Source organism: Thunnus thynnus, chromosome 10 (genome assembly GCF_963924715.1).
Source record: "Thunnus thynnus chromosome 10, fThuThy2.1, whole genome shotgun sequence".
In the NCBI taxonomy this organism is placed as follows: domain Eukaryota; kingdom Metazoa; phylum Chordata; class Actinopteri; order Scombriformes; family Scombridae; genus Thunnus; species Thunnus thynnus.
Genome location: NC_089526.1, coordinates 20,444,432 through 20,461,491, shown reverse-complemented (window position 1 = coordinate 20,461,491; position 17,060 = coordinate 20,444,432). Strand labels below are relative to the sequence as shown.

General features: G+C 41.1%; 3 protein-coding genes across 9 annotated transcripts in view; 1 reads left to right on the top strand and 2 right to left on the bottom strand.

Annotated features, from left to right (window-relative positions):
- Window positions 1-75: 75 nt before the first annotated feature.
- Window positions 76-6,692, bottom strand: fez2a (fasciculation and elongation protein zeta 2a). Of its 2 annotated transcripts, XM_067602015.1 has the most exons (9): window positions 6,214-6,692; window positions 4,868-4,976; window positions 4,573-4,689; window positions 4,247-4,379; window positions 3,441-3,706; window positions 3,115-3,195; window positions 2,791-2,866; window positions 2,622-2,687; window positions 76-1,221 (listed from the first exon to the last, which is right to left on the bottom strand). In XM_067602015.1, the coding sequence occupies exons 1-9, from the start codon at window positions 6,552-6,554 to the stop codon at window positions 1,205-1,207; spliced, it is 1,206 nt and encodes a 401-aa protein (XP_067458116.1). In that variant the 5' UTR covers window positions 6,555-6,692; the 3' UTR covers window positions 76-1,204. The 2 variants fall into 2 exon arrangements, with proteins under 2 accessions (XP_067458116.1, XP_067458117.1); XM_067602016.1 differs by lacking the exon at window positions 3,115-3,195.
- Window positions 6,693-6,897: 205 nt separating this feature from the next.
- On the top strand, window positions 6,898-11,583 carry ubxn11 (UBX domain protein 11). Of its 2 annotated transcripts, none has more exons than XM_067602014.1 (14): window positions 6,898-7,161; window positions 7,260-7,300; window positions 7,424-7,534; window positions 8,143-8,243; window positions 8,336-8,387; window positions 8,472-8,551; window positions 8,901-8,976; window positions 9,065-9,282; window positions 9,370-9,447; window positions 9,525-9,615; window positions 9,701-9,771; window positions 9,871-9,944; window positions 10,741-10,890; window positions 10,981-11,583. In XM_067602014.1, the coding sequence occupies exons 1-14, from the start codon at window positions 7,091-7,093 to the stop codon at window positions 11,126-11,128; spliced, it is 1,362 nt and encodes a 453-aa protein (XP_067458115.1). In that variant the 5' UTR covers window positions 6,898-7,090; the 3' UTR covers window positions 11,129-11,583. The 2 variants fall into 2 exon arrangements, with proteins under 2 accessions (XP_067458115.1, XP_067458114.1); XM_067602013.1 differs by having other exon boundaries at window positions 7,415-7,534.
- The window catches only part of cep85 (centrosomal protein 85), a 12,804-nt gene continuing 6,983 nt past the window's right edge, over window positions 11,240-17,060 (bottom strand). For 4 of the 5 annotated variants that reach the window (XM_067602002.1, XM_067602005.1, XM_067602004.1 and 1 more), the window contains 10 exons: window positions 16,315-16,445; window positions 16,006-16,123; window positions 15,710-15,895; window positions 15,150-15,302; window positions 14,892-15,046; window positions 14,636-14,753; window positions 13,911-13,961; window positions 13,717-13,824; window positions 13,343-13,586; window positions 11,240-13,184 (listed from right to left, as the gene is read on the bottom strand). In XM_067602002.1, the coding sequence (XP_067458103.1) occupies window positions 13,021-13,184; window positions 13,343-13,586; window positions 13,717-13,824; window positions 13,911-13,961; window positions 14,636-14,753; window positions 14,892-15,046; window positions 15,150-15,302; window positions 15,710-15,895; window positions 16,006-16,123; window positions 16,315-16,445 (1,428 nt within the window). In that variant the 3' untranslated portion in view covers window positions 11,240-13,020. The remainder of the gene's footprint in view (window positions 13,185-13,342; window positions 13,587-13,716; window positions 13,825-13,910; window positions 13,962-14,635; window positions 14,754-14,891; window positions 15,047-15,149; window positions 15,303-15,709; window positions 15,896-16,005; window positions 16,124-16,314; window positions 16,446-17,060) is intronic. The other variant, XM_067602003.1, reaches the window with a different exon arrangement.

The window sequence follows — 17,060 nt, the reverse complement described above, 5'->3', positions numbered from 1 at the left end:
TGATTTCTTGCAAAACATTTATATAAATACTGACTACGTTTCACCTCATTATACTCAAAGACAAAACAAGGAGGATATGGTTTCAACAATATATTTGAAATCAAATATTTACAGAATAAATTAGCAATGAAGCAGGTACTGTAAATAGTCTAGTAAGATGACATTCATTGAAAATAAAGTCATTTATAATGTACAAAAGTTCAGGCAAAGGCAAAGGCAGCTTGTATACAGAAATACATACAGAGTAAGAATTCCCATTCATGGTGTTTCGCTGACGCTCGAGCCTCTGATTCAGAGCTCCAGTCGGCGCCGCAAAAGTACAGACAGTGCACGGGTCGCGATTCAATATTCACTCAAATGCATAGTTAGTTAGTTTAGAACTGTCAGTGCAAAACTGTTCCAGCCGAGACAACATCACAGTGGCCATCAATACTTACATCTTCCACGAGAAATGATGTGTGCATGTAGTTTACTGCAGAGATGATGACAGGAGAGCAAACTTTGTCTGCAGCTACTTGAAAGTCTGTGTTGAATGATGTGATGGTTCACACTGGTTGAAGGTAACTAACTAGTTTGTTTGTTATTTTTGGGTATTTTTCTATGTAAATGTATTTGGTTTCTTGCTACCACTTCTTTCCAAATCTTATCTTTCTCTTCTGTTAATATTTTACAGTCTTGTTGCTTTAAAACCATCTGTTACTGCAGCTGCTGTGTTCATAATACAAGTACAATCAGTCGGGAGCCTAATGTGCTTTGTGCACATTTGTTCTTTGCTCAGTGGATAGGAAGCACTTCAGATAAATACAAAGCCCTTTGTATTGTAGTTTTGCTAACACACAAAGCAAAGCTCAGTATTTTACAAACAGTGCAGCTCCTACAGTATGCTGGTATATCCACCTGGGTATATCACCTATATAATTTAACATTTTTAGGACACTCTTTCACAATGAAAGACAAAAAACACTGAAAAGATGTCAAAAAATTCACAGGAACACACAAGGTTCAGAATAAATATAATAAATACAACAAAATGAAGAACAGAATACAATAAAAGACACATCCTGAGGTAAAAACATGCAGGAATAAATTAAGTGTGCTTCATGTGTTTGCAAAAAAAAAAAAAAATGCAATGAGTCCTCTTCATCTTCTCTCCATGACGAACTACCTGAAGCCTCTCCTGAGTGTTCAGCACGCTCCCTCTGGTCTACGTTGGGCAAAGCACTGTAATAACAGCAGAGATGAATATTAGCAGAGTTGTGACTGATGGATGAGGCTTCAGCACTGGGTCACACTGCAGGTGCAAATTACAGAGAGGGAGACAAAGGAGGAAAAACAAAAGGAAAAAACAGCTGTAAGACTGCTCGATGTTTGAAAATCATCATTACAAACTTATTTCAAACGTATGTTTTGATGATTTGAGGGATAAATACTTGCAGGAAATAAGAAACAAGAGCTATATAAACTAATAATTATACAACAGTGTCTTAAATGAAAACTGCAGGTTAAACAGAGCTCTAATTTAAGTGTGTCAGTGAGACTAGACATGAACAGGAATCAACCATGCTGCAGCCAGTCACTGTGTCACTGTTTGGGGAAATGGGAGAAGTGAAAAGGAGAGCATCAGGGTCAAACTGCACTACAGTTCACTGACAGAAAGGGGGCGCCCTCCCATCAGGATGGTGCACATCACATGTGAACGTGTCACAAACCTCTCCATCCGTCGCTCACACCAGAGCTAGCGAGTGTAAGGCAGCAATAAATTAGGCAGAGTAGAACATACGAAGTAGAGTAAGAAAGAGAAATGGAAACGGTGTATGTGAAAGAAAACAAAAGACAAGAGTGAGGAGACACTGAAGGACCATACAGGTTGTTAAATGTACAAGTATTTGGCACCATTTTAGCCTGATTTCCTCACACTTGCAGTTCAAACTTGCTTGATGTGGGTGTTTTTTTGTCAAAGTTTACTTACTGCTGCATGGTAATACAAGGAAACACTTTCTGTTGATGCATTTAAATATTTATTGACCTATCTGGTAACATCTGACACCTCAACTCCAAACTACCCCATTTACATTATGATTTTCACACTATCCAAATATGCATAAAATTTGTTTGTCACCCACATTTGATTTTCCAACAATATAACTTGTGAATGCAAAACTTTATCGCAGGCAACAGTCAATTTTTTTACAAATTGTTGTGTCTTTGAATGCATCAACATGGACTGTTTTTACAGCAGTGTTTGTTCACAAATTCAATACCGAGCGACGGCAAAGTACAGCAACGTGACCAAAAAATAAAGGCAAAGACAAGACTCTGCAAGATTATTTTACCCAAGATTTTATATTGAATTGAAATCAATGGCTGCCTGGTAGGTAGCAAATGCATCTAAATTACTACGATATGCAATGAAAATTGTCAAAAGTAACATACATGATTTGTGGTAAATGAGCTGTAACATGCAAAACCACTGATGTGGTCCTTTCATTTTACTGTACGTCATCAGTACAGCCACTATTGATCAGTCATTGATCCTTCTCGGTTTCTGTGACACACATCTTACAATGCAGCCAACATATCACGTCACCTGCTTCTGCAGTGTGAGAAGAAGAAAAGCTCACCTTTGAGAATATAGTCTGTTAAGAGACTGGGCACCTTGTCGCTGTCGTCTCTCATAGCTTGTAGAACTGAAAGGCGGCAGATAGAGAGAAGACAGAGAAGTGCGGTCAGTCAGTGGCGACGGCTCGGCCACAAGAAATCAAACTTGACAACGTAGATGAAGAAACGTACTTTTGGTCAGGATCTGGAGGTCCTCTATCGATGGAGGATGTCCTTTTTTCTCGTAAGGGATGACAGTGGTCAAATACTGTTAACCATCAGAAAACAGTGACAATGAGAGAGAAATTAAAAAGGCAAAATGTAATTATAACAGTCAGGAAAAAAAACAACATGCAACTTCACTTGTTCTTCAATGTAATAGTAGATTTGGTTAGTTGTTATGAAAAGAAAGATATGAAAAGAAGAGCGACGATGCTCCTAATAAAGGGACAGAGATTATTAAGAAAGAAAATACAAGAATAAAGTAAAGCTGCCAAGAGAGAAATAAGAAGCAACCTGTCTTTCACTGCACCCGCTCCCAAAAGTTTGCCGAAAGCTGTTTTGAATGACAGAGGAGAGTCCCTCCATGCTGAAACGCTGAGGAGGAAGGAAGGAAAGCAGAGAAACGTAAGACGAGAGGTGACCAAAGATAAGAAAAGACCCAGGAATATACTGACAGATCAGTTTGCAGAGGAACAGTGAAAAAAAAAAAGATCTTAAGATATCACATGATCAGAGTAATATCACTGACATTTCACGAGATGATAAAAGAGAAATCTACAACAACAGTCCTAATCAGGCTGCTAATATTTCAAACACGACAGTAAGAATAAAGCTCTCACTGATCCGAGCGTCTTCTCCGCGAGACCCTGCGATGTCCCGCCTCCCCCTTTCAGCTTCTTCTTCTTCTTCAGCAGCTCCCGGTGCTCCTTCTGCCGGTTTTGTACATCGATGAGAGCCGAGATGAAGCTGTTCTTCACCTCTTTCTCAAAGTCCAGCTCGTCCCTGAGAGCCAGCTGCTGCACCAGCTCCTCCGAGAACCTCCTGATGGCCGTCTCCGTCTCCTCCAGACGCTCGTTCAGCTCGGCAACGTTTAGGGTCCTCACCCCTGCACCGCAGACGCACAAAAACACACAGTTATCTGATGCTGAAACTCTGGTGTTTGACTTTCAGGGAGCATTTTACATACGTTCACCTCAAGTTTTGGAACTTTGATCATGTTTAACATAGACAACCGGCATCATAACAGAAAATCCCAAAAAGCACGATATGTGCAATGAAACACCGAATACTTGCTACACACTGAATATCTTTGGGTTTTTGACTGTTGGTCGGACAAAAAAAGGTATTTGAAGACCTCACCTCCAGCCGTGTGAAATTCTAACGGACAATCTTCACTATTATCTGACTATTTTATGGACTGAACAGTTAATAAAGAAAATAATCATTAGTTGCATTTCTGACTTAACTTGCAAAATTGGGATGTAAAATTAACCATCAAAACAAAGTAAAAATAGCAAAAATTGGTGGCAAAGCACTGATAGTGTTGTACCGGTGTTTTTGTGTTGATAACATACTGCGAGAGAATGTATCAATATATATATCGGATTATTTGTCCCACCATGAGTCCTGTCTGTCACACACTCACTGTCTTCGAAGAAAGGGTTGGTGTTAGAGTGCTGGACGTCCAGGGAGAGCATCGAGAGGTCCGACTGAGAGGGATTCTGCTCTGCCTCCATGTCAGGAGAGTCCTGCATCATCTCCTCGATCTCCTCGATGACCTACACAGAGCATCAGCACACACACACACACACATCAGATACACTCAAAAACATCCCAGTGAGGATAAGTTATTAAATCTGTGTGTGAAACATTTTAGCTTTGTTAAGCTGCTGCTCTGCGTTTTTAAGATTGACATTCTGTAGCTGCATGTGGGAACAAACACTGCTGAAGTTTGGTTTTTGTGCATCTTACCTGCTCTGCGGTGAAAAGGGGCTCCTCGGCGAGACAGGAGACGATGATGGAGTGCATGTCCAGCTGCTCCCTCAGCTCCTCATCGTCCGACAGCTCCGCCGTGACATCACTCTTTCTCTAGCCAGGCAGGAACAGAACAGGGGGAGGGAATTTAATCAAAGCGCTAAACCCTGGCACAATGAATATTTGAGATTTGTGAGATGAACGGAGGAGAGATTTGGAAAGGGAGGTGGAGGGCGGCTGGGGTTGAAGAGAAAGTGGGACGGGGGGGGATGGGAGGGGTGGGATCACTCACTGGTTTCTCCTCCAGGTTGAACGTGGGGACGTGTAGGGCGCGTGTTCGAGACTGTTTCCAATCCACAGGCATCACGCGCCCGTAGTTACTGGTTAAAGTGCTCCAGATCCTGTGAGGAAACAAGAGGAAGTCTTGTCAAACAATGTTTCAGTTTTAAATACACAATTATACTGACACATTTATCATCATTACCAACCAATTCTATCTTTTCTGAACCTGTATTTGTAGCCAAGGATCTGGCAAGAGACAAGATACCACAGAAATATTTTTAGAAATCAGATCCACAAATGAATCAGAATCAGATCTAATAGTTTTGGTGTGGACGTTAAATATGACACAGTCCTATAATCTCCAACACTGAAGCCTATCAAAGCCCAAAGCTACAGGATGCTGCCTTCTTTTGGAACTGAACTCATGTTTCTTTTTTCATTCTGAAACTTTTTGTCAACTTAACATTTTAAAGGACTTTGGAATAGAAATGTTGTTTTTCAAACAATGAGAATATCAGAAAAGTCTCTCATCTGTTTGTTGATACTAATAAAGACAACATACTGAATAAGGTCGGGCAATACTACATTAAAATAATATTAAAGCTGCACAGTATTGATTAATCTGCATATTTTCTCCATTAAGCGATAAACTAATTGTCTACAAAATGTCAAAATAGAATTAACCTGCTCAGAATTGCTCATCACAATTTCCCAGAGCTCAAGATGACGTCTTCAAATTGTTACAAATTGTTGTTTCATCCAAACAGCAGTCAAAAACCCAAAAATTCAGTTTACAATGATAAAAAAATCCTCATAGTTGAGGAGCCAGAACCATCAAATATTTGTGCTTTTGCTTGAAAATATACTAAAAGAGTGGACAATAATTGACAGCTCTACATAATAATATATAATCTAATATACAAAATAATAATATAAAAATATCGGCAGTAGAAATAGTACTTTTTAAAATCGACTAATATCGGTTTTAAGAAGCCATTTAGGGGCAGATACCGATATTATACCGATATCAGAGCACCTGTTAAGGTTTCATCTGTAAAGAACTTATATTTCCATTGTGTATTATTACAGTGGATTAAAGCTGACTTGTGTTGTCTTGTGAGTTGTATTGGCTTGACTGAACATGCTGTAGCATCAGTCAGTGTAGCTTTCCTCGTTATCACATCCTAAATGCATCCTTTTCTAACAAATGATGGATTTTCTCATATAGGGAACGAGCAGTTGAATTAAATGTCCTACTCCAGATAAGATGCTTTTCTATGAGTGTTAGACCGCCTCCACATCCTCACATCGTGCATGACACATAAACAACAACAGGCCACAAACATCAGCACTCACTCGTCTCTCTCCAGCAGTGAGTCCTCGGTGATCTCACTCACGGGGGCGATGCTTTCCGTCTTGGCGTTAAAATTTCGGAAGCAAGCGGACAACTTCTCGTCGAAATCGTTCACCAGGTCCTCCATGGACCTAAAGGCACCGGTTTCCCCCGGGGAGAGACTGCTCTCGTGCAGCTCGGGGAGATCATCATCATCATCATCATCACCCAGGAGGAGCTGCGGAGCTGCCGCTTCCCCCGCGGCGGCTACACGGCCTTTCTGCGGGAGGAGCTGGTCTGAAACCATGCTGAAACCACCCAAATGCGGCCACTCGTCGTCGAAATGTGCTATCGGCGCCGCCATAGCCCGGAACAGCCTAGTCGGCCCGGGTAAATGATGAATGTGTTGTGAGGGTGGCAGGCCTCAGCATCCTCTCAGCCCGCTTACTCACTACAGCGGCTGCAGCGGCTGCAGCGGGCCGACTAGTGGCTGCAGCGTGACTGACCCACACATCATGAAAGCATGGAGATACTCATTTAGACTCAGTGCATGTATGCACATAAATATTATATCAAATACAATAAAACCCCATGAATCCCCTCATTATTTCATCATTTGGACCTCTTAAAAGGTCTTTTTTCTGATAAACTCTGATTGTAACGCTTTTATTGATCACCAAAAACAGTGAGCAGACACCAGAGCAGATATAGGGCAGGTTAAAACATACTAAGTGTGTGTGAGAGAGTGATTCAGAGAAACAGCGACCTCCTGCAGATAAAACAGGAACCACGCAGCCGCCTCATTCCACAACATATCAGCCGCCTGCTGCGTGTTGCCAATGGAAACAGACTCCAAACAACAAACACGGGAAATCCCTCTGAAAGGCCAAAACTGAAGCCATGAGTTCACCTCTGTCCATGCTGAAGAAAACAAGGCGCACCCCGCTGCAGGGCTCTCAGGATGAGCAGTGGTGGGTTACAAAGACTACAGGAGAACTATGACTTCACTGTACAGCTGTGAAAAAAAGGAAACATACACACAGAAAGCTAAATTGTTTTTGACCTACAGGGGCAGAAAGAAAGTACCTTTCAGGAGGAATCTTGTAACAGGTAGGCTGCCAGTTGAATCCTGTAATAAAACTAAAACTTTTATTTTTAAATATCCATATATATGTTCTCCTTCTTTGACTTCCTTTTTCACATTTTTCTTGTGTTTTTCCCCAGAATTTCAAGCAGCGTTGGTTGATAATGATGACTCCTCTGATCCAAATCCTCCTCTGACCTCTCACACTCAGCCCAGTGATGCTGCCTCCACCTCAAAGTCAAAAGTCTCAGCAAAGAAAGGTTTTATCACATTTCTTCACCACGACCGTGTACATTCTTTACAAGAATACAGCACCACTTTCTGATGAGGCACCAGCCCCTTTATAAAGGATTTATAAGTATTATTAATGGTTAATAAATCATCTACTAATGCTTCTAACTTTATAAATCATTTATAAGCCATTTGTAAGCATAATTTCCTTTCTATGCCACCATAACATTTGCTCAAGTCATTAATGACTTATTAAATATAACTGCCGGCGTGATGACTTTGATGAAAATGTGAGACATTTAACTTTTTATTAATGATTCATAATCATTTATAAGTATATATGAATCAGTATACAGTATATTAATCACTAAACATAAAGGGTTAAATGTTTCACACTTTCTGATAAGTCATTAGGTCTGAAGTCATTAAGTCATTAGTCAAAATAGAATTAGATAAAGCAAATGTTATAGTGGTATAGAAAGGAGGGATTTTCACAATCTGGCAACCCCAATTAATGGCTTATAAATGATTTAATAACCATTAATTGATGTTTATAAACCCTTTATAAAGGGGTTGCCTTTACAGAACTTATCAGAAGGTTGTACCAAGAATATAATGGATGCTGTTACACTATCAGGTGCCCCAGTGAGCGACTTCCAGCTTATGTCTGCCATGATGAAGCGTCTGACCCTGCTGGAGAAAAAAGTGAGGAGCCAAGAGCAGGAGATCGAGCGTAAGGTGAGCTCGCACCTCCTCAAGGTGAACAGCATCTTTGACATCCTCGAAACGTGTCAAACCCCCCAGTTTTTATTTTCTTCTTTCTTCTGAAGAACAAACGGATTTCAGTCATGGAGGAGAAACTGAGGGCTCTGAAAGAACCAGGTAATCACCTACAACATAATACAGTTTGAATTTCTAGATACAAGGGTTGTATTTTGGCTGAATTGTGCCTGTCTGTGGATGTAGGGAGCACCCATGATGTGAGCTGCAGAGATGATCTTCAAAGAAGGTGTCAGCAACTGCAAAATCAAGTGTATGAGATGGAGGTAAGTTGTTTTGATGGGGAACCCACAGTCCTCCTTTTGTGCAAAAATGTATTTAAAAGTTCATTTGAGGACAATCTGACAGTCAAAGAAAGTAGATTACTTTCACATTTACAGTCTTTTTAGTACAAAAATTCCCTCTTTTCCTGCTCAGCCAGTTCAAGGATGGTCAGCATGAACAGGAGGAAAGATAACAGCAAGAAAAACATGTACAGTGTTCATTTTGGCACCTGATTGTTGTTTTAGGGCAGACTTGAAAAACTTGTGAACTTCTCCTTTATTGAGACATCTAATTTATGTTTTTATATTGTGATTAGCCCCACCTGAATTTTACTGTTCTCTCTCCTTGCAGAGCTTTTTAAATGACTACGGATTGATCTGGGTGGGGGACGGGGAGGCCAGTGACGCAGCTGAGTGTGAGCAGCCAGGTAGTTTCCATCTGCTGTCATCTTTAAGGCCTTGAACTTTACTAAAAACATGTAGCTGGGATACTAAAATGACTCCTTCCTGTTGCAGGCACCTCTGGGGTCAGGAACTTCCACATGAATTTTGACCTCATCCAGCAGAGGATCAAGGAGCTGAACATCCTTGCAGGGGAGGGAGAGTTTTTCGTACAGTCGACAGCTACGGGTGCACAGCTGGCCAAAAAGGATCCGGTCCAACTGAAGCTTTACAGAAACGGTATCGTCATGTTTGATGGTCCTTTCCGCTCTTATGAGGAGCTCAGCACCCAGGTTAGCTTATTAAAACCGTGCAGGAAATAGTATAACTCCTTAAACTAGGATCTAAATTGGTTGTTCAAATCTTCTCTGTCTTTGCAGCGGTGCATGCAGGATCTGATGGACGGGTATTTTCCGTCTGAGCTGCAAGAAAGATTTCCAGATGGTGTCCCTTTTGAGGTGTGTGTCTGTGCGTTTATGTGTGTCTTTGTGCTAATGATGTGCTAATGAGTAAACGTGCAACTTTTTTTCTTAAGGTTCATGACAAGCGAGATGAGGAATTTATCTTCAGGCTGCCGTGGGATCGTTTTCCTGGTGAAGGGAAAGCTGTCAGCTCTCAATTACCTGGTTTGTCCTGTAAACATCACTCTGTCACTCCCCAAAAATTTAATCTGTGACGGAAATCCTTTATCAACCAATTTCTGGCTCACAGGTAAGTTAAGCATGGTGGTGAAGCCCAGTCGAGTGATTGATATCAGGGTATCAGTGAGGACGACCATGCAGGTAAACAGCAGAGAAGATCCACCTCATTAATTAACTACTCCTGTCTGAACATGTGCTGAACATATAATACACTCGTTGTCTAACAATTCATTTTCCCAGAATCCATCTGATGCTCGGAGCAGCAACTCAGTGATCCTCGTAGACACACCAGCACTGCAGGAAATGAAGGAGAGGTATCCAGAATTATATCGTCCATTATTGTAATCATACAGCCATATTTTATTTAAATACCATTAATCTTCAATAAAAATTCAGATTTAACCTTTTAAATTCAGATAAACCTTTTAATAATTGATTCACCAGTGGGGATACAGACTCATGTTTAAACCTACAAAAACATTTTAAAAAAATTAGTGAATATTCTGATGTTTTTAAATGATACTAAATACAGTAAAAAAATTATGTTAAAATCCTAGAAATTATGTAGTAAATGCTGCTTAACATATTTCCTTTTGAAGTAAAGGTTCATCCTTAAAAATATTGCATCTGGGATTTAATATTTAATGCAGTGCGAGCATCAAACAGTCCATCCAGACACAAAATATACTGTATGATGATGTCAAACATCATTTTCTAACATTAAAGGATTTAAGAACACGCGACATGATGTGAAGACTGATTAAAATCCTGACTCGACCACAGCGGCTGATTGTCAAGACTGTGGAGATTACTGTACGCACTGGTCTGAAAAATAGGGCAGGTCAACACGGACAGCCAGCGACAGGATCTAGGACTCATATCTGCAGCCTCCTAAAAGAGTCTCAGACCAGTGTTTGATTTATAGGCCATCTGGGTTACCACACATGTAATATGGCTGCTATGAATGTAATACTATATCATACTACATTATCCTGAGTGGAGTGTTAACTCATATCTGTCACTTTATAAACACCAGCTTGTTCTAACAATCAGTAAACCTCGTTAGTGTTACTTTGACGTCTTTAGATGTGATCTCGTCACCTGTCACAGGCTGCACACGTTCACCTCTGACCGGCCTTCGTCTGCCCGTGATGTCATCACGCTCAAGGTGAGGTCAGAAGACGGGAATCATACTTACATATTGAAAATGTGCTTCTCGGAAACAATCGGCCACCTGCGGAAATATCTGGACAAACACAGGTGAGCTCACATCCTCACTGAGATATCTTTCTTATTGTTTCTGTCTTTACAGTCATGCAACACTTTTTGTTTGTGATTATTTCTCTACAGAGGAGGTGGTCTCCCTGACTATGACATCATCAGTGCGTACCCAAAGTGCCACTACGATGACGACAGCCAGACGCTCCAGTCGTGTGGACTCACGACTGACGCTACTTTGCTGCTGCGAAAAAAGGCAACATTCAATGTCTCTAAATAAAGAAATCTGTAAAAAAAAAAAAAAAAAAAAATACTGTTTGACCTGTGAGGCATTTTGTTCAATCGACATCTTCATGCTGAGTTGAATTTGGAAACAAATTAAAACAAAAGAAAATGTTGAAAATCTTTATTTCTAAAATATGCAAATACAAACAAGGACAAAAGTATGAAAATATAAACATCTTTTCCCTTTTGCAAAACATTTGAGATGTTAAGGCATGCGGAGCCTGACTTTCCAAAGAGAAATCTTGTGCTACTTGAAGTTTAAAGGTCCCATGAAATGTAAAAAAAAAAAAAAGAAAAAAAAAAAAGAAAAGGCTTGTGTGTCCCTGGATGTATTGATCTCTTAAAGTCTGTCACACACACAAAAAAAAGTTAATTGTTGCATATTTTTATATTAAAATTCCTTTTCTCTCCTTGTAAAGTGTCAAGTTTTTAAATGGCTTAGTCTGCACTCAGGGCAAAAATCCATCCAATACAATGTGATCTGTGATTTTGGGGGTGATCCAGCCAACCCCTCCATCATCATCATCATCATCACCACCACCATTTGGGATTAAAACATGTTAAACCCCCCCTAAACATCCTATTAAATACATCAAACCAAAAGGAGAAGAATCACGATCTTGAACGCCACTTCATGGGACCTTTACACACTGTGGTTGCTCAAACACATTAGCACATTATTACAGAAAACACATGAGGACCCAGAACGCTTTCACACTGAGCTGTCAATACAAACAAAAAAAGAAACAAATAAATAATACTGAAGATCAATACTGTTTCTCGGTCATACATTTATCAAACACTTAACCGCTCTGGCGAATGTGAGTCAGCTGTCATCGACCTGAAATGTACAGTATGCTGTGAAGTTATTCGTCTACATAGATCACACAGACTAACGAGTTTTAATTAACTTCATCTATCTACCGGGAACAAAACACTGAAAGGGGAGGGGGGAGGAGGGGCCCTCTGTGATGCGGCCCGAAGTTATCTGCTACATTCAGAGTCAGGGAATGTATTGACTATCCTACTGGTTGACACGCTGGGAGAAAAAGGTCATATTGGAAGAGTCAGCTGCAAACAGCCCTTTGTGGTTGGTCTAACATGAAATTAGCATTGTGGTTGCAAACATGACAGAAAAAAGGCACGTGTCGGTGTTTCATTCAGGACAAAAGCGCTCAACAGACGTTCGCAGACTTGCACGACTGCCTCGACCACAGCTTCTTTGGTAATAAAACAGTTGTAGGCCTGGTGGTGTGAGAGCGCTGGTTTGGTATCAAATCCTTCAGTTGTTATATCTCACAGGAGAGTCTGATGTTACAGCGTCCGCCATTTTAAATAATGGCATGTTAGTAACATTTCCTTGTGAGTTCACTTAAAAGCACAGATTAAAATATCTTCAGTTGATTGTCAACCACTTGTTGGATCATTTCCCTCAAGAGGGAAATCAAAGAGTTAAATAAATTATATTTGTGGGACTTCGACACAAATAGTTAACCACTAGACTAGGGAGGAAAAAAAAAAAGTATAAGACTGTTTGGTAAATGACAGCATTGTGTCATCATTATTAAAAAAAACACACACACACACACAATGCTTAAGGATCAAGTATTAGAGATAAGTTATTTTCTGTTAGCCCTTGGACTGAAATAGATGAACTCACGGGCGGGGGCGAGGGGTGGGGGTGGTTTCTGAGCTACAGGCAGACTTGAGAGTCAACGTTCAGTCAGTCATTTGGGCTTTCCTCTGTCCTCGTTTTAAGAAAATTAAAAAATCCAGTCCTCTTCCTGACATTCAGCAACTAGGCATGACAGACGAGCCCGTTTTAGATGCTTCTGAGGAGAAACTGGGGCTTACACGCAAATTCCTTCCGTTGTCTGGGTGGCGAGGTTATTGGGTGATGCAGTTTTCTCCCATGTCCTGCGCGTACCGATCCAGTATTACGTTACGTAATTCCTCGACATCTCGACGGAGCTGCTGAGCTTCGACCAGCTTCTTCTGCAGCACCTCTGGACTCATCCAGTCCTCGTCCTGTCCTGCCACTGGTGGAGGGGCTGGAGGAACAAAACGTGATGCTGATTCGTGTTGTAAAGTTCTCACCACCCAAACTTTTTACAGCGCTAATCGTTTTCTGAAACTATTTATCACTTTTGTTAGTAGACATTTATTACAGTTTTTCTTAACCAACAAGAAAAGGAGTTTTTTCTCTTACATGTGAGGCCCAGCAGCAGGGAGAGGTTGGGGTCTTGTCCCTGGGCTCTCTGGGTCAGAATGCTGCACAGGGAGCGCAGGTCACTGAGGCAGGACGCGATCTCCACGTGAAGCCTCTGTGTCAGAAGAGCTCCGGCTGGCTGTAAGGCAGAGGAAGCCTGGTTAGTGCTCCTCTGCTCTGGATTGCTTATCTGCTCCTGCAGGGTCAGATTCTGCTCCATCAGTTCTTGGTTCTGGGCTGAAAGCTGGAACACAGCGTTCAGCACCGACATTAGCCAATGGAAGAGTCAGGCTATATAAAAAAATACTCACAGCTGTTGCTCCTCAAATTGAGCAACAGGATACATGTTTTGGGGGGATTTGTCCATATCTCACCTCCTTCATGGCTGTGCGGAGCTCTGACACGTTCTGTTCTTTGGCCATCACCTCCTCTCTCAGAGCCTGAGAGCTGCTATCTTCCTGAGATATCTGCTCCTCCAAAGTCTGAAAAAACAGACAATTAATGACGCTCTGATGTAACACAACAGGATCCACACAGCTGTTTACACTCATTGTAAAGAGATAAATACCTGAATCTGGGAGCCGAGCTGTTCCATCATCCGGTGTTGCTTCTCAATAACCTGCAAAGAAAAGACAAGAGCGTCACTTCCTGCTTTGACATAATGCAACAACACAATGAAGTGTTGTTGTGTGAGGTGCAATTTATTAATCTAACTGCACTCAGGATGTGCTTGGATAACAACTGTTAAACTACACAATCCCACAGCTCCAAATTTATACTTTTTTGCCTACAGTCAGTCACAGGGTAAAGTTTCCAAAGCTAAAAAGATGCCTGCTGGTCACTTCTGTTTAATGAACTCCAATTCTTTTAATTTTAATATCAAATTACATCAGCTTTCTTCTCCTTGTGTAACCGGAAGTGTTTGCTTTGCAGGTGAAACACACAGCAGCGCAGCAGGCACGGCAAACATTAAAGAATTAAAGACATTAAAAGAGCAGCTGCACTCAAACCAGATTAACCAATATTACTAAGAAAAGAGGAAAAGTGCGCTATACTTTGATAAACAGTTTGCTAATACACACTTTAACCACAATGTACAGTAACCGACTTTCTAGGAAATGAGCACTTCTCTGTAATTAAAACTGAACACAAACTTCCTCTAAACTCACTGAATCAGATCAAACTTCAAAAGTTTTCATTTCATTTCAAAAGTTGCATTCTAACTGGAGGATGGGTATTGTTGGTTTTATTTTATTTTTACATAAAACAGAAAAACATGAACAAAAAAAAGACCTTTTTCAGTTTCTGCTGCTCCTCTCTCAAAGCACAGTTCTCTACTCTGAGCTTCTCGATATCAAGGGTCGGCAGTCGGGCTCCATCCTCGAGGCCCTGCTGCACCCGCTGCTGCATGCTGATGAAGACAAATATAATAAACACACAACACACATTACACAGAGTTATTACTGTCTCTGTAAACAGAGTGTAGATAATTACCACACCGACTGAGAATGTGTTGTGGTTTATACAGCCTGTGTGTGTGTGTGCGTACTCTGTAATGGTGGTCAGCAAGTCTCTCTCCCTGCGTTTCTGCTCCTCCAGCTGTGTGTCCTTTTCCCGTAGCTGTGAGCGGGTCGCCTCTAGACAGACCTCCAACTCTCTTACTTTGTCTTGTAGCTGAGCTGCTTGCTGCTCGGCCTCCAGAAGCTGATGCAAAAAAACAAAACAAAAACAAAAACGTCCATGTTTAACACTGATCATGATTTATACACGCTGTCCTAAGTGGAAAAAAACCCCCCACTATCCTAACCTGCTTGTTCTGGCTCTGGTAGTCCTCCAAGGTGGGCAGGTCAGCTAGATAACGCTCCAGAGTCTCAATACGCTGCTGGTTCTCTCTCTTCAGCTCCGACTCCTTCTGACACTTCTTCTTAAGGTTGCTGATGTGCTTGTCTCGACTACGGATCTGCACAAATAGGACATTGTGGTAAGTGGGATAATATGCTCCAAATATAACAAGTACTAGGTGTTACACTTTCCTTGTAACAGACTGAGTCTCGAGGTGAGAACATATGACCAACTGTTCCTATAAACACAATCACATGTTGGCCTCAGAGTAAAAGCTTCTTCTTTCTTAATGAAAATAAGTGAACTAGTTAAAGCCAACATGTAAAATCTAACTTACAAATTTTACAGGTTTTAAACATCTTCTATTCATGACAAACATGAACAAAGTGCAGAAATGTAAAAGCAGGTTTCAGCCAATAAATGCCACTAAAATAGAAGCAAAGTCAACACTGAAAAGCAGACGTCATTTAAACTGCTCAGTGCAACATCATACGTTAGGAAGACGTGTTAGGCAATCACACACACCCTCTCTTCCTGTTTTTTCATCTCCTCTGCGTGTCTCTCACAGGTCTCTTTCAGGCTGTCGGTTAGTCGGCGTGTCTCGGCCTCAACCGCCCCCAGCCTGTGTTCTGCCTCTGCTTTTTCCAGGGCAACGCAGTCGGTGCGCTCGGCAAACTGCGCCCGCAGGAAGGCGTTCTCCCGCTGAGCTTCCTGTAATGTCATCATGTGATACTGAGGTTTCAATAATGTTCTTCAGGGTAGATTGTTTGCACAGATGATGGTTGTATTAACAAAAGGTTTTCGGTTGTTTTTGCACTAACCTGTAGTCGGAGCATACACATGTCCCCATAAGAGGCCCCTCTGCTCAGGAGGGCTCCATGGACTTGCAGCTCGCTTTCCCTCAGACGCTGCTCCAAGTGGTTCATATGTTGCTTTTGTCTGCACCAAGACCAGAACCACAAAACAGTCAACAATGTGTACAGAAACATAGCCTGCAGAGCCTCCACGGTTGTGAGACAGATTTATATACATATTTTAATCACAAGGTATCAAACATTTTAATGTTATAAAAAAGGTGACAAAGATTCCTTCACCAACCCTCCCAACATGAAACTATTAGAAACACTTGCCGCTCAATAATAAGCTCCTTCTCCTTTAGCAGACTCTCACTGGCTTTGACCAGAGCGTCCCACTTGCCAGACTCTGTGTGCACAGGCGTCGGGTACAAAGATGGATACTGACCCACTCCAGCACTCATTAACTGAGACAAAGAGACACAAACATGTGACAGTTAAAGCTGCATCATGTAATGGAAATACGCGATGGAGATACGGGTTGTGAAGATTTGCAGATGCACAATTTTGACCTTGATTATACATTAACTGTCTGGAAGGATGACAGCCGTCCAGCTTATCTTAGCACAATATAGATGGTGTATAATACACACAATACAGCTGTTGACAACAACACAAATGTAAACATTAACATACTTTTTGTCCATGACAAGATAGTTAATTTCAAATGGCCATCACAAAAGAGACACAAAACTTGATGAGTATGAAGTAATGCTCATCTCTTTAGATTAATATGTAATATCATCTCAATGACTGTTTAAAGTCTTTCATCCAACACACACGCTGAAGACACTGGTGTCAGTGTGTTCTGCTGCCCTGAAGAATAAATCTAGCACCATGAATGAAATAATAAATGCTGAACTCAAATCACAAAGAAACAATTTCTTCATACAGTAAAAACTCCATGAGCCCAGTCGTATTTTGCTTTGAATATTCTGCCCAGTTTAAGTATCTCAAATATGTAAATAGTTTTAAAAACCAGCGTTTAAGTGATAAAGTGTACATTAATGTGTCAGCACACA

What these genes read in the sequence shown, in the direction of transcription:
- fez2a (XM_067602015.1), bottom strand. Translation starts at nt 6,554, where the DNA reads ATGGCGGCGCCGATAGCACATTTCGACGACGAGTGGCCGCATTTGGGT. An exon ending in GCGGGTGCAGTGAAAGACAG is followed by an intron (nt 2,867 to 3,114) that starts GTTGCTTCTTAT and finishes GATGGTTAACAG; the next exon opens with TATTTGACCACTGTCATCCC. An exon ending in CCTCCAGATCCTGACCAAAA is followed by an intron (nt 2,688 to 2,790) that starts GTACGTTTCTTC and finishes GCCGCCTTTCAG; the next exon opens with TTCTACAAGCTATGAGAGAC.
- ubxn11 (XM_067602013.1), top strand. Translation starts at nt 7,091, where the DNA reads ATGAGTTCACCTCTGTCCATGCTGAAGAAAACAAGGCGCACCCCGCTG. An exon ending in ATCAAGTGTATGAGATGGAG is followed by an intron (nt 8,552 to 8,900) that starts GTAAGTTGTTTT and finishes CTCTCCTTGCAG; the next exon opens with AGCTTTTTAAATGACTACGG. An exon ending in AGCTGAGTGTGAGCAGCCAG is followed by an intron (nt 8,977 to 9,064) that starts GTAGTTTCCATC and finishes TTCCTGTTGCAG; the next exon opens with GCACCTCTGGGGTCAGGAAC.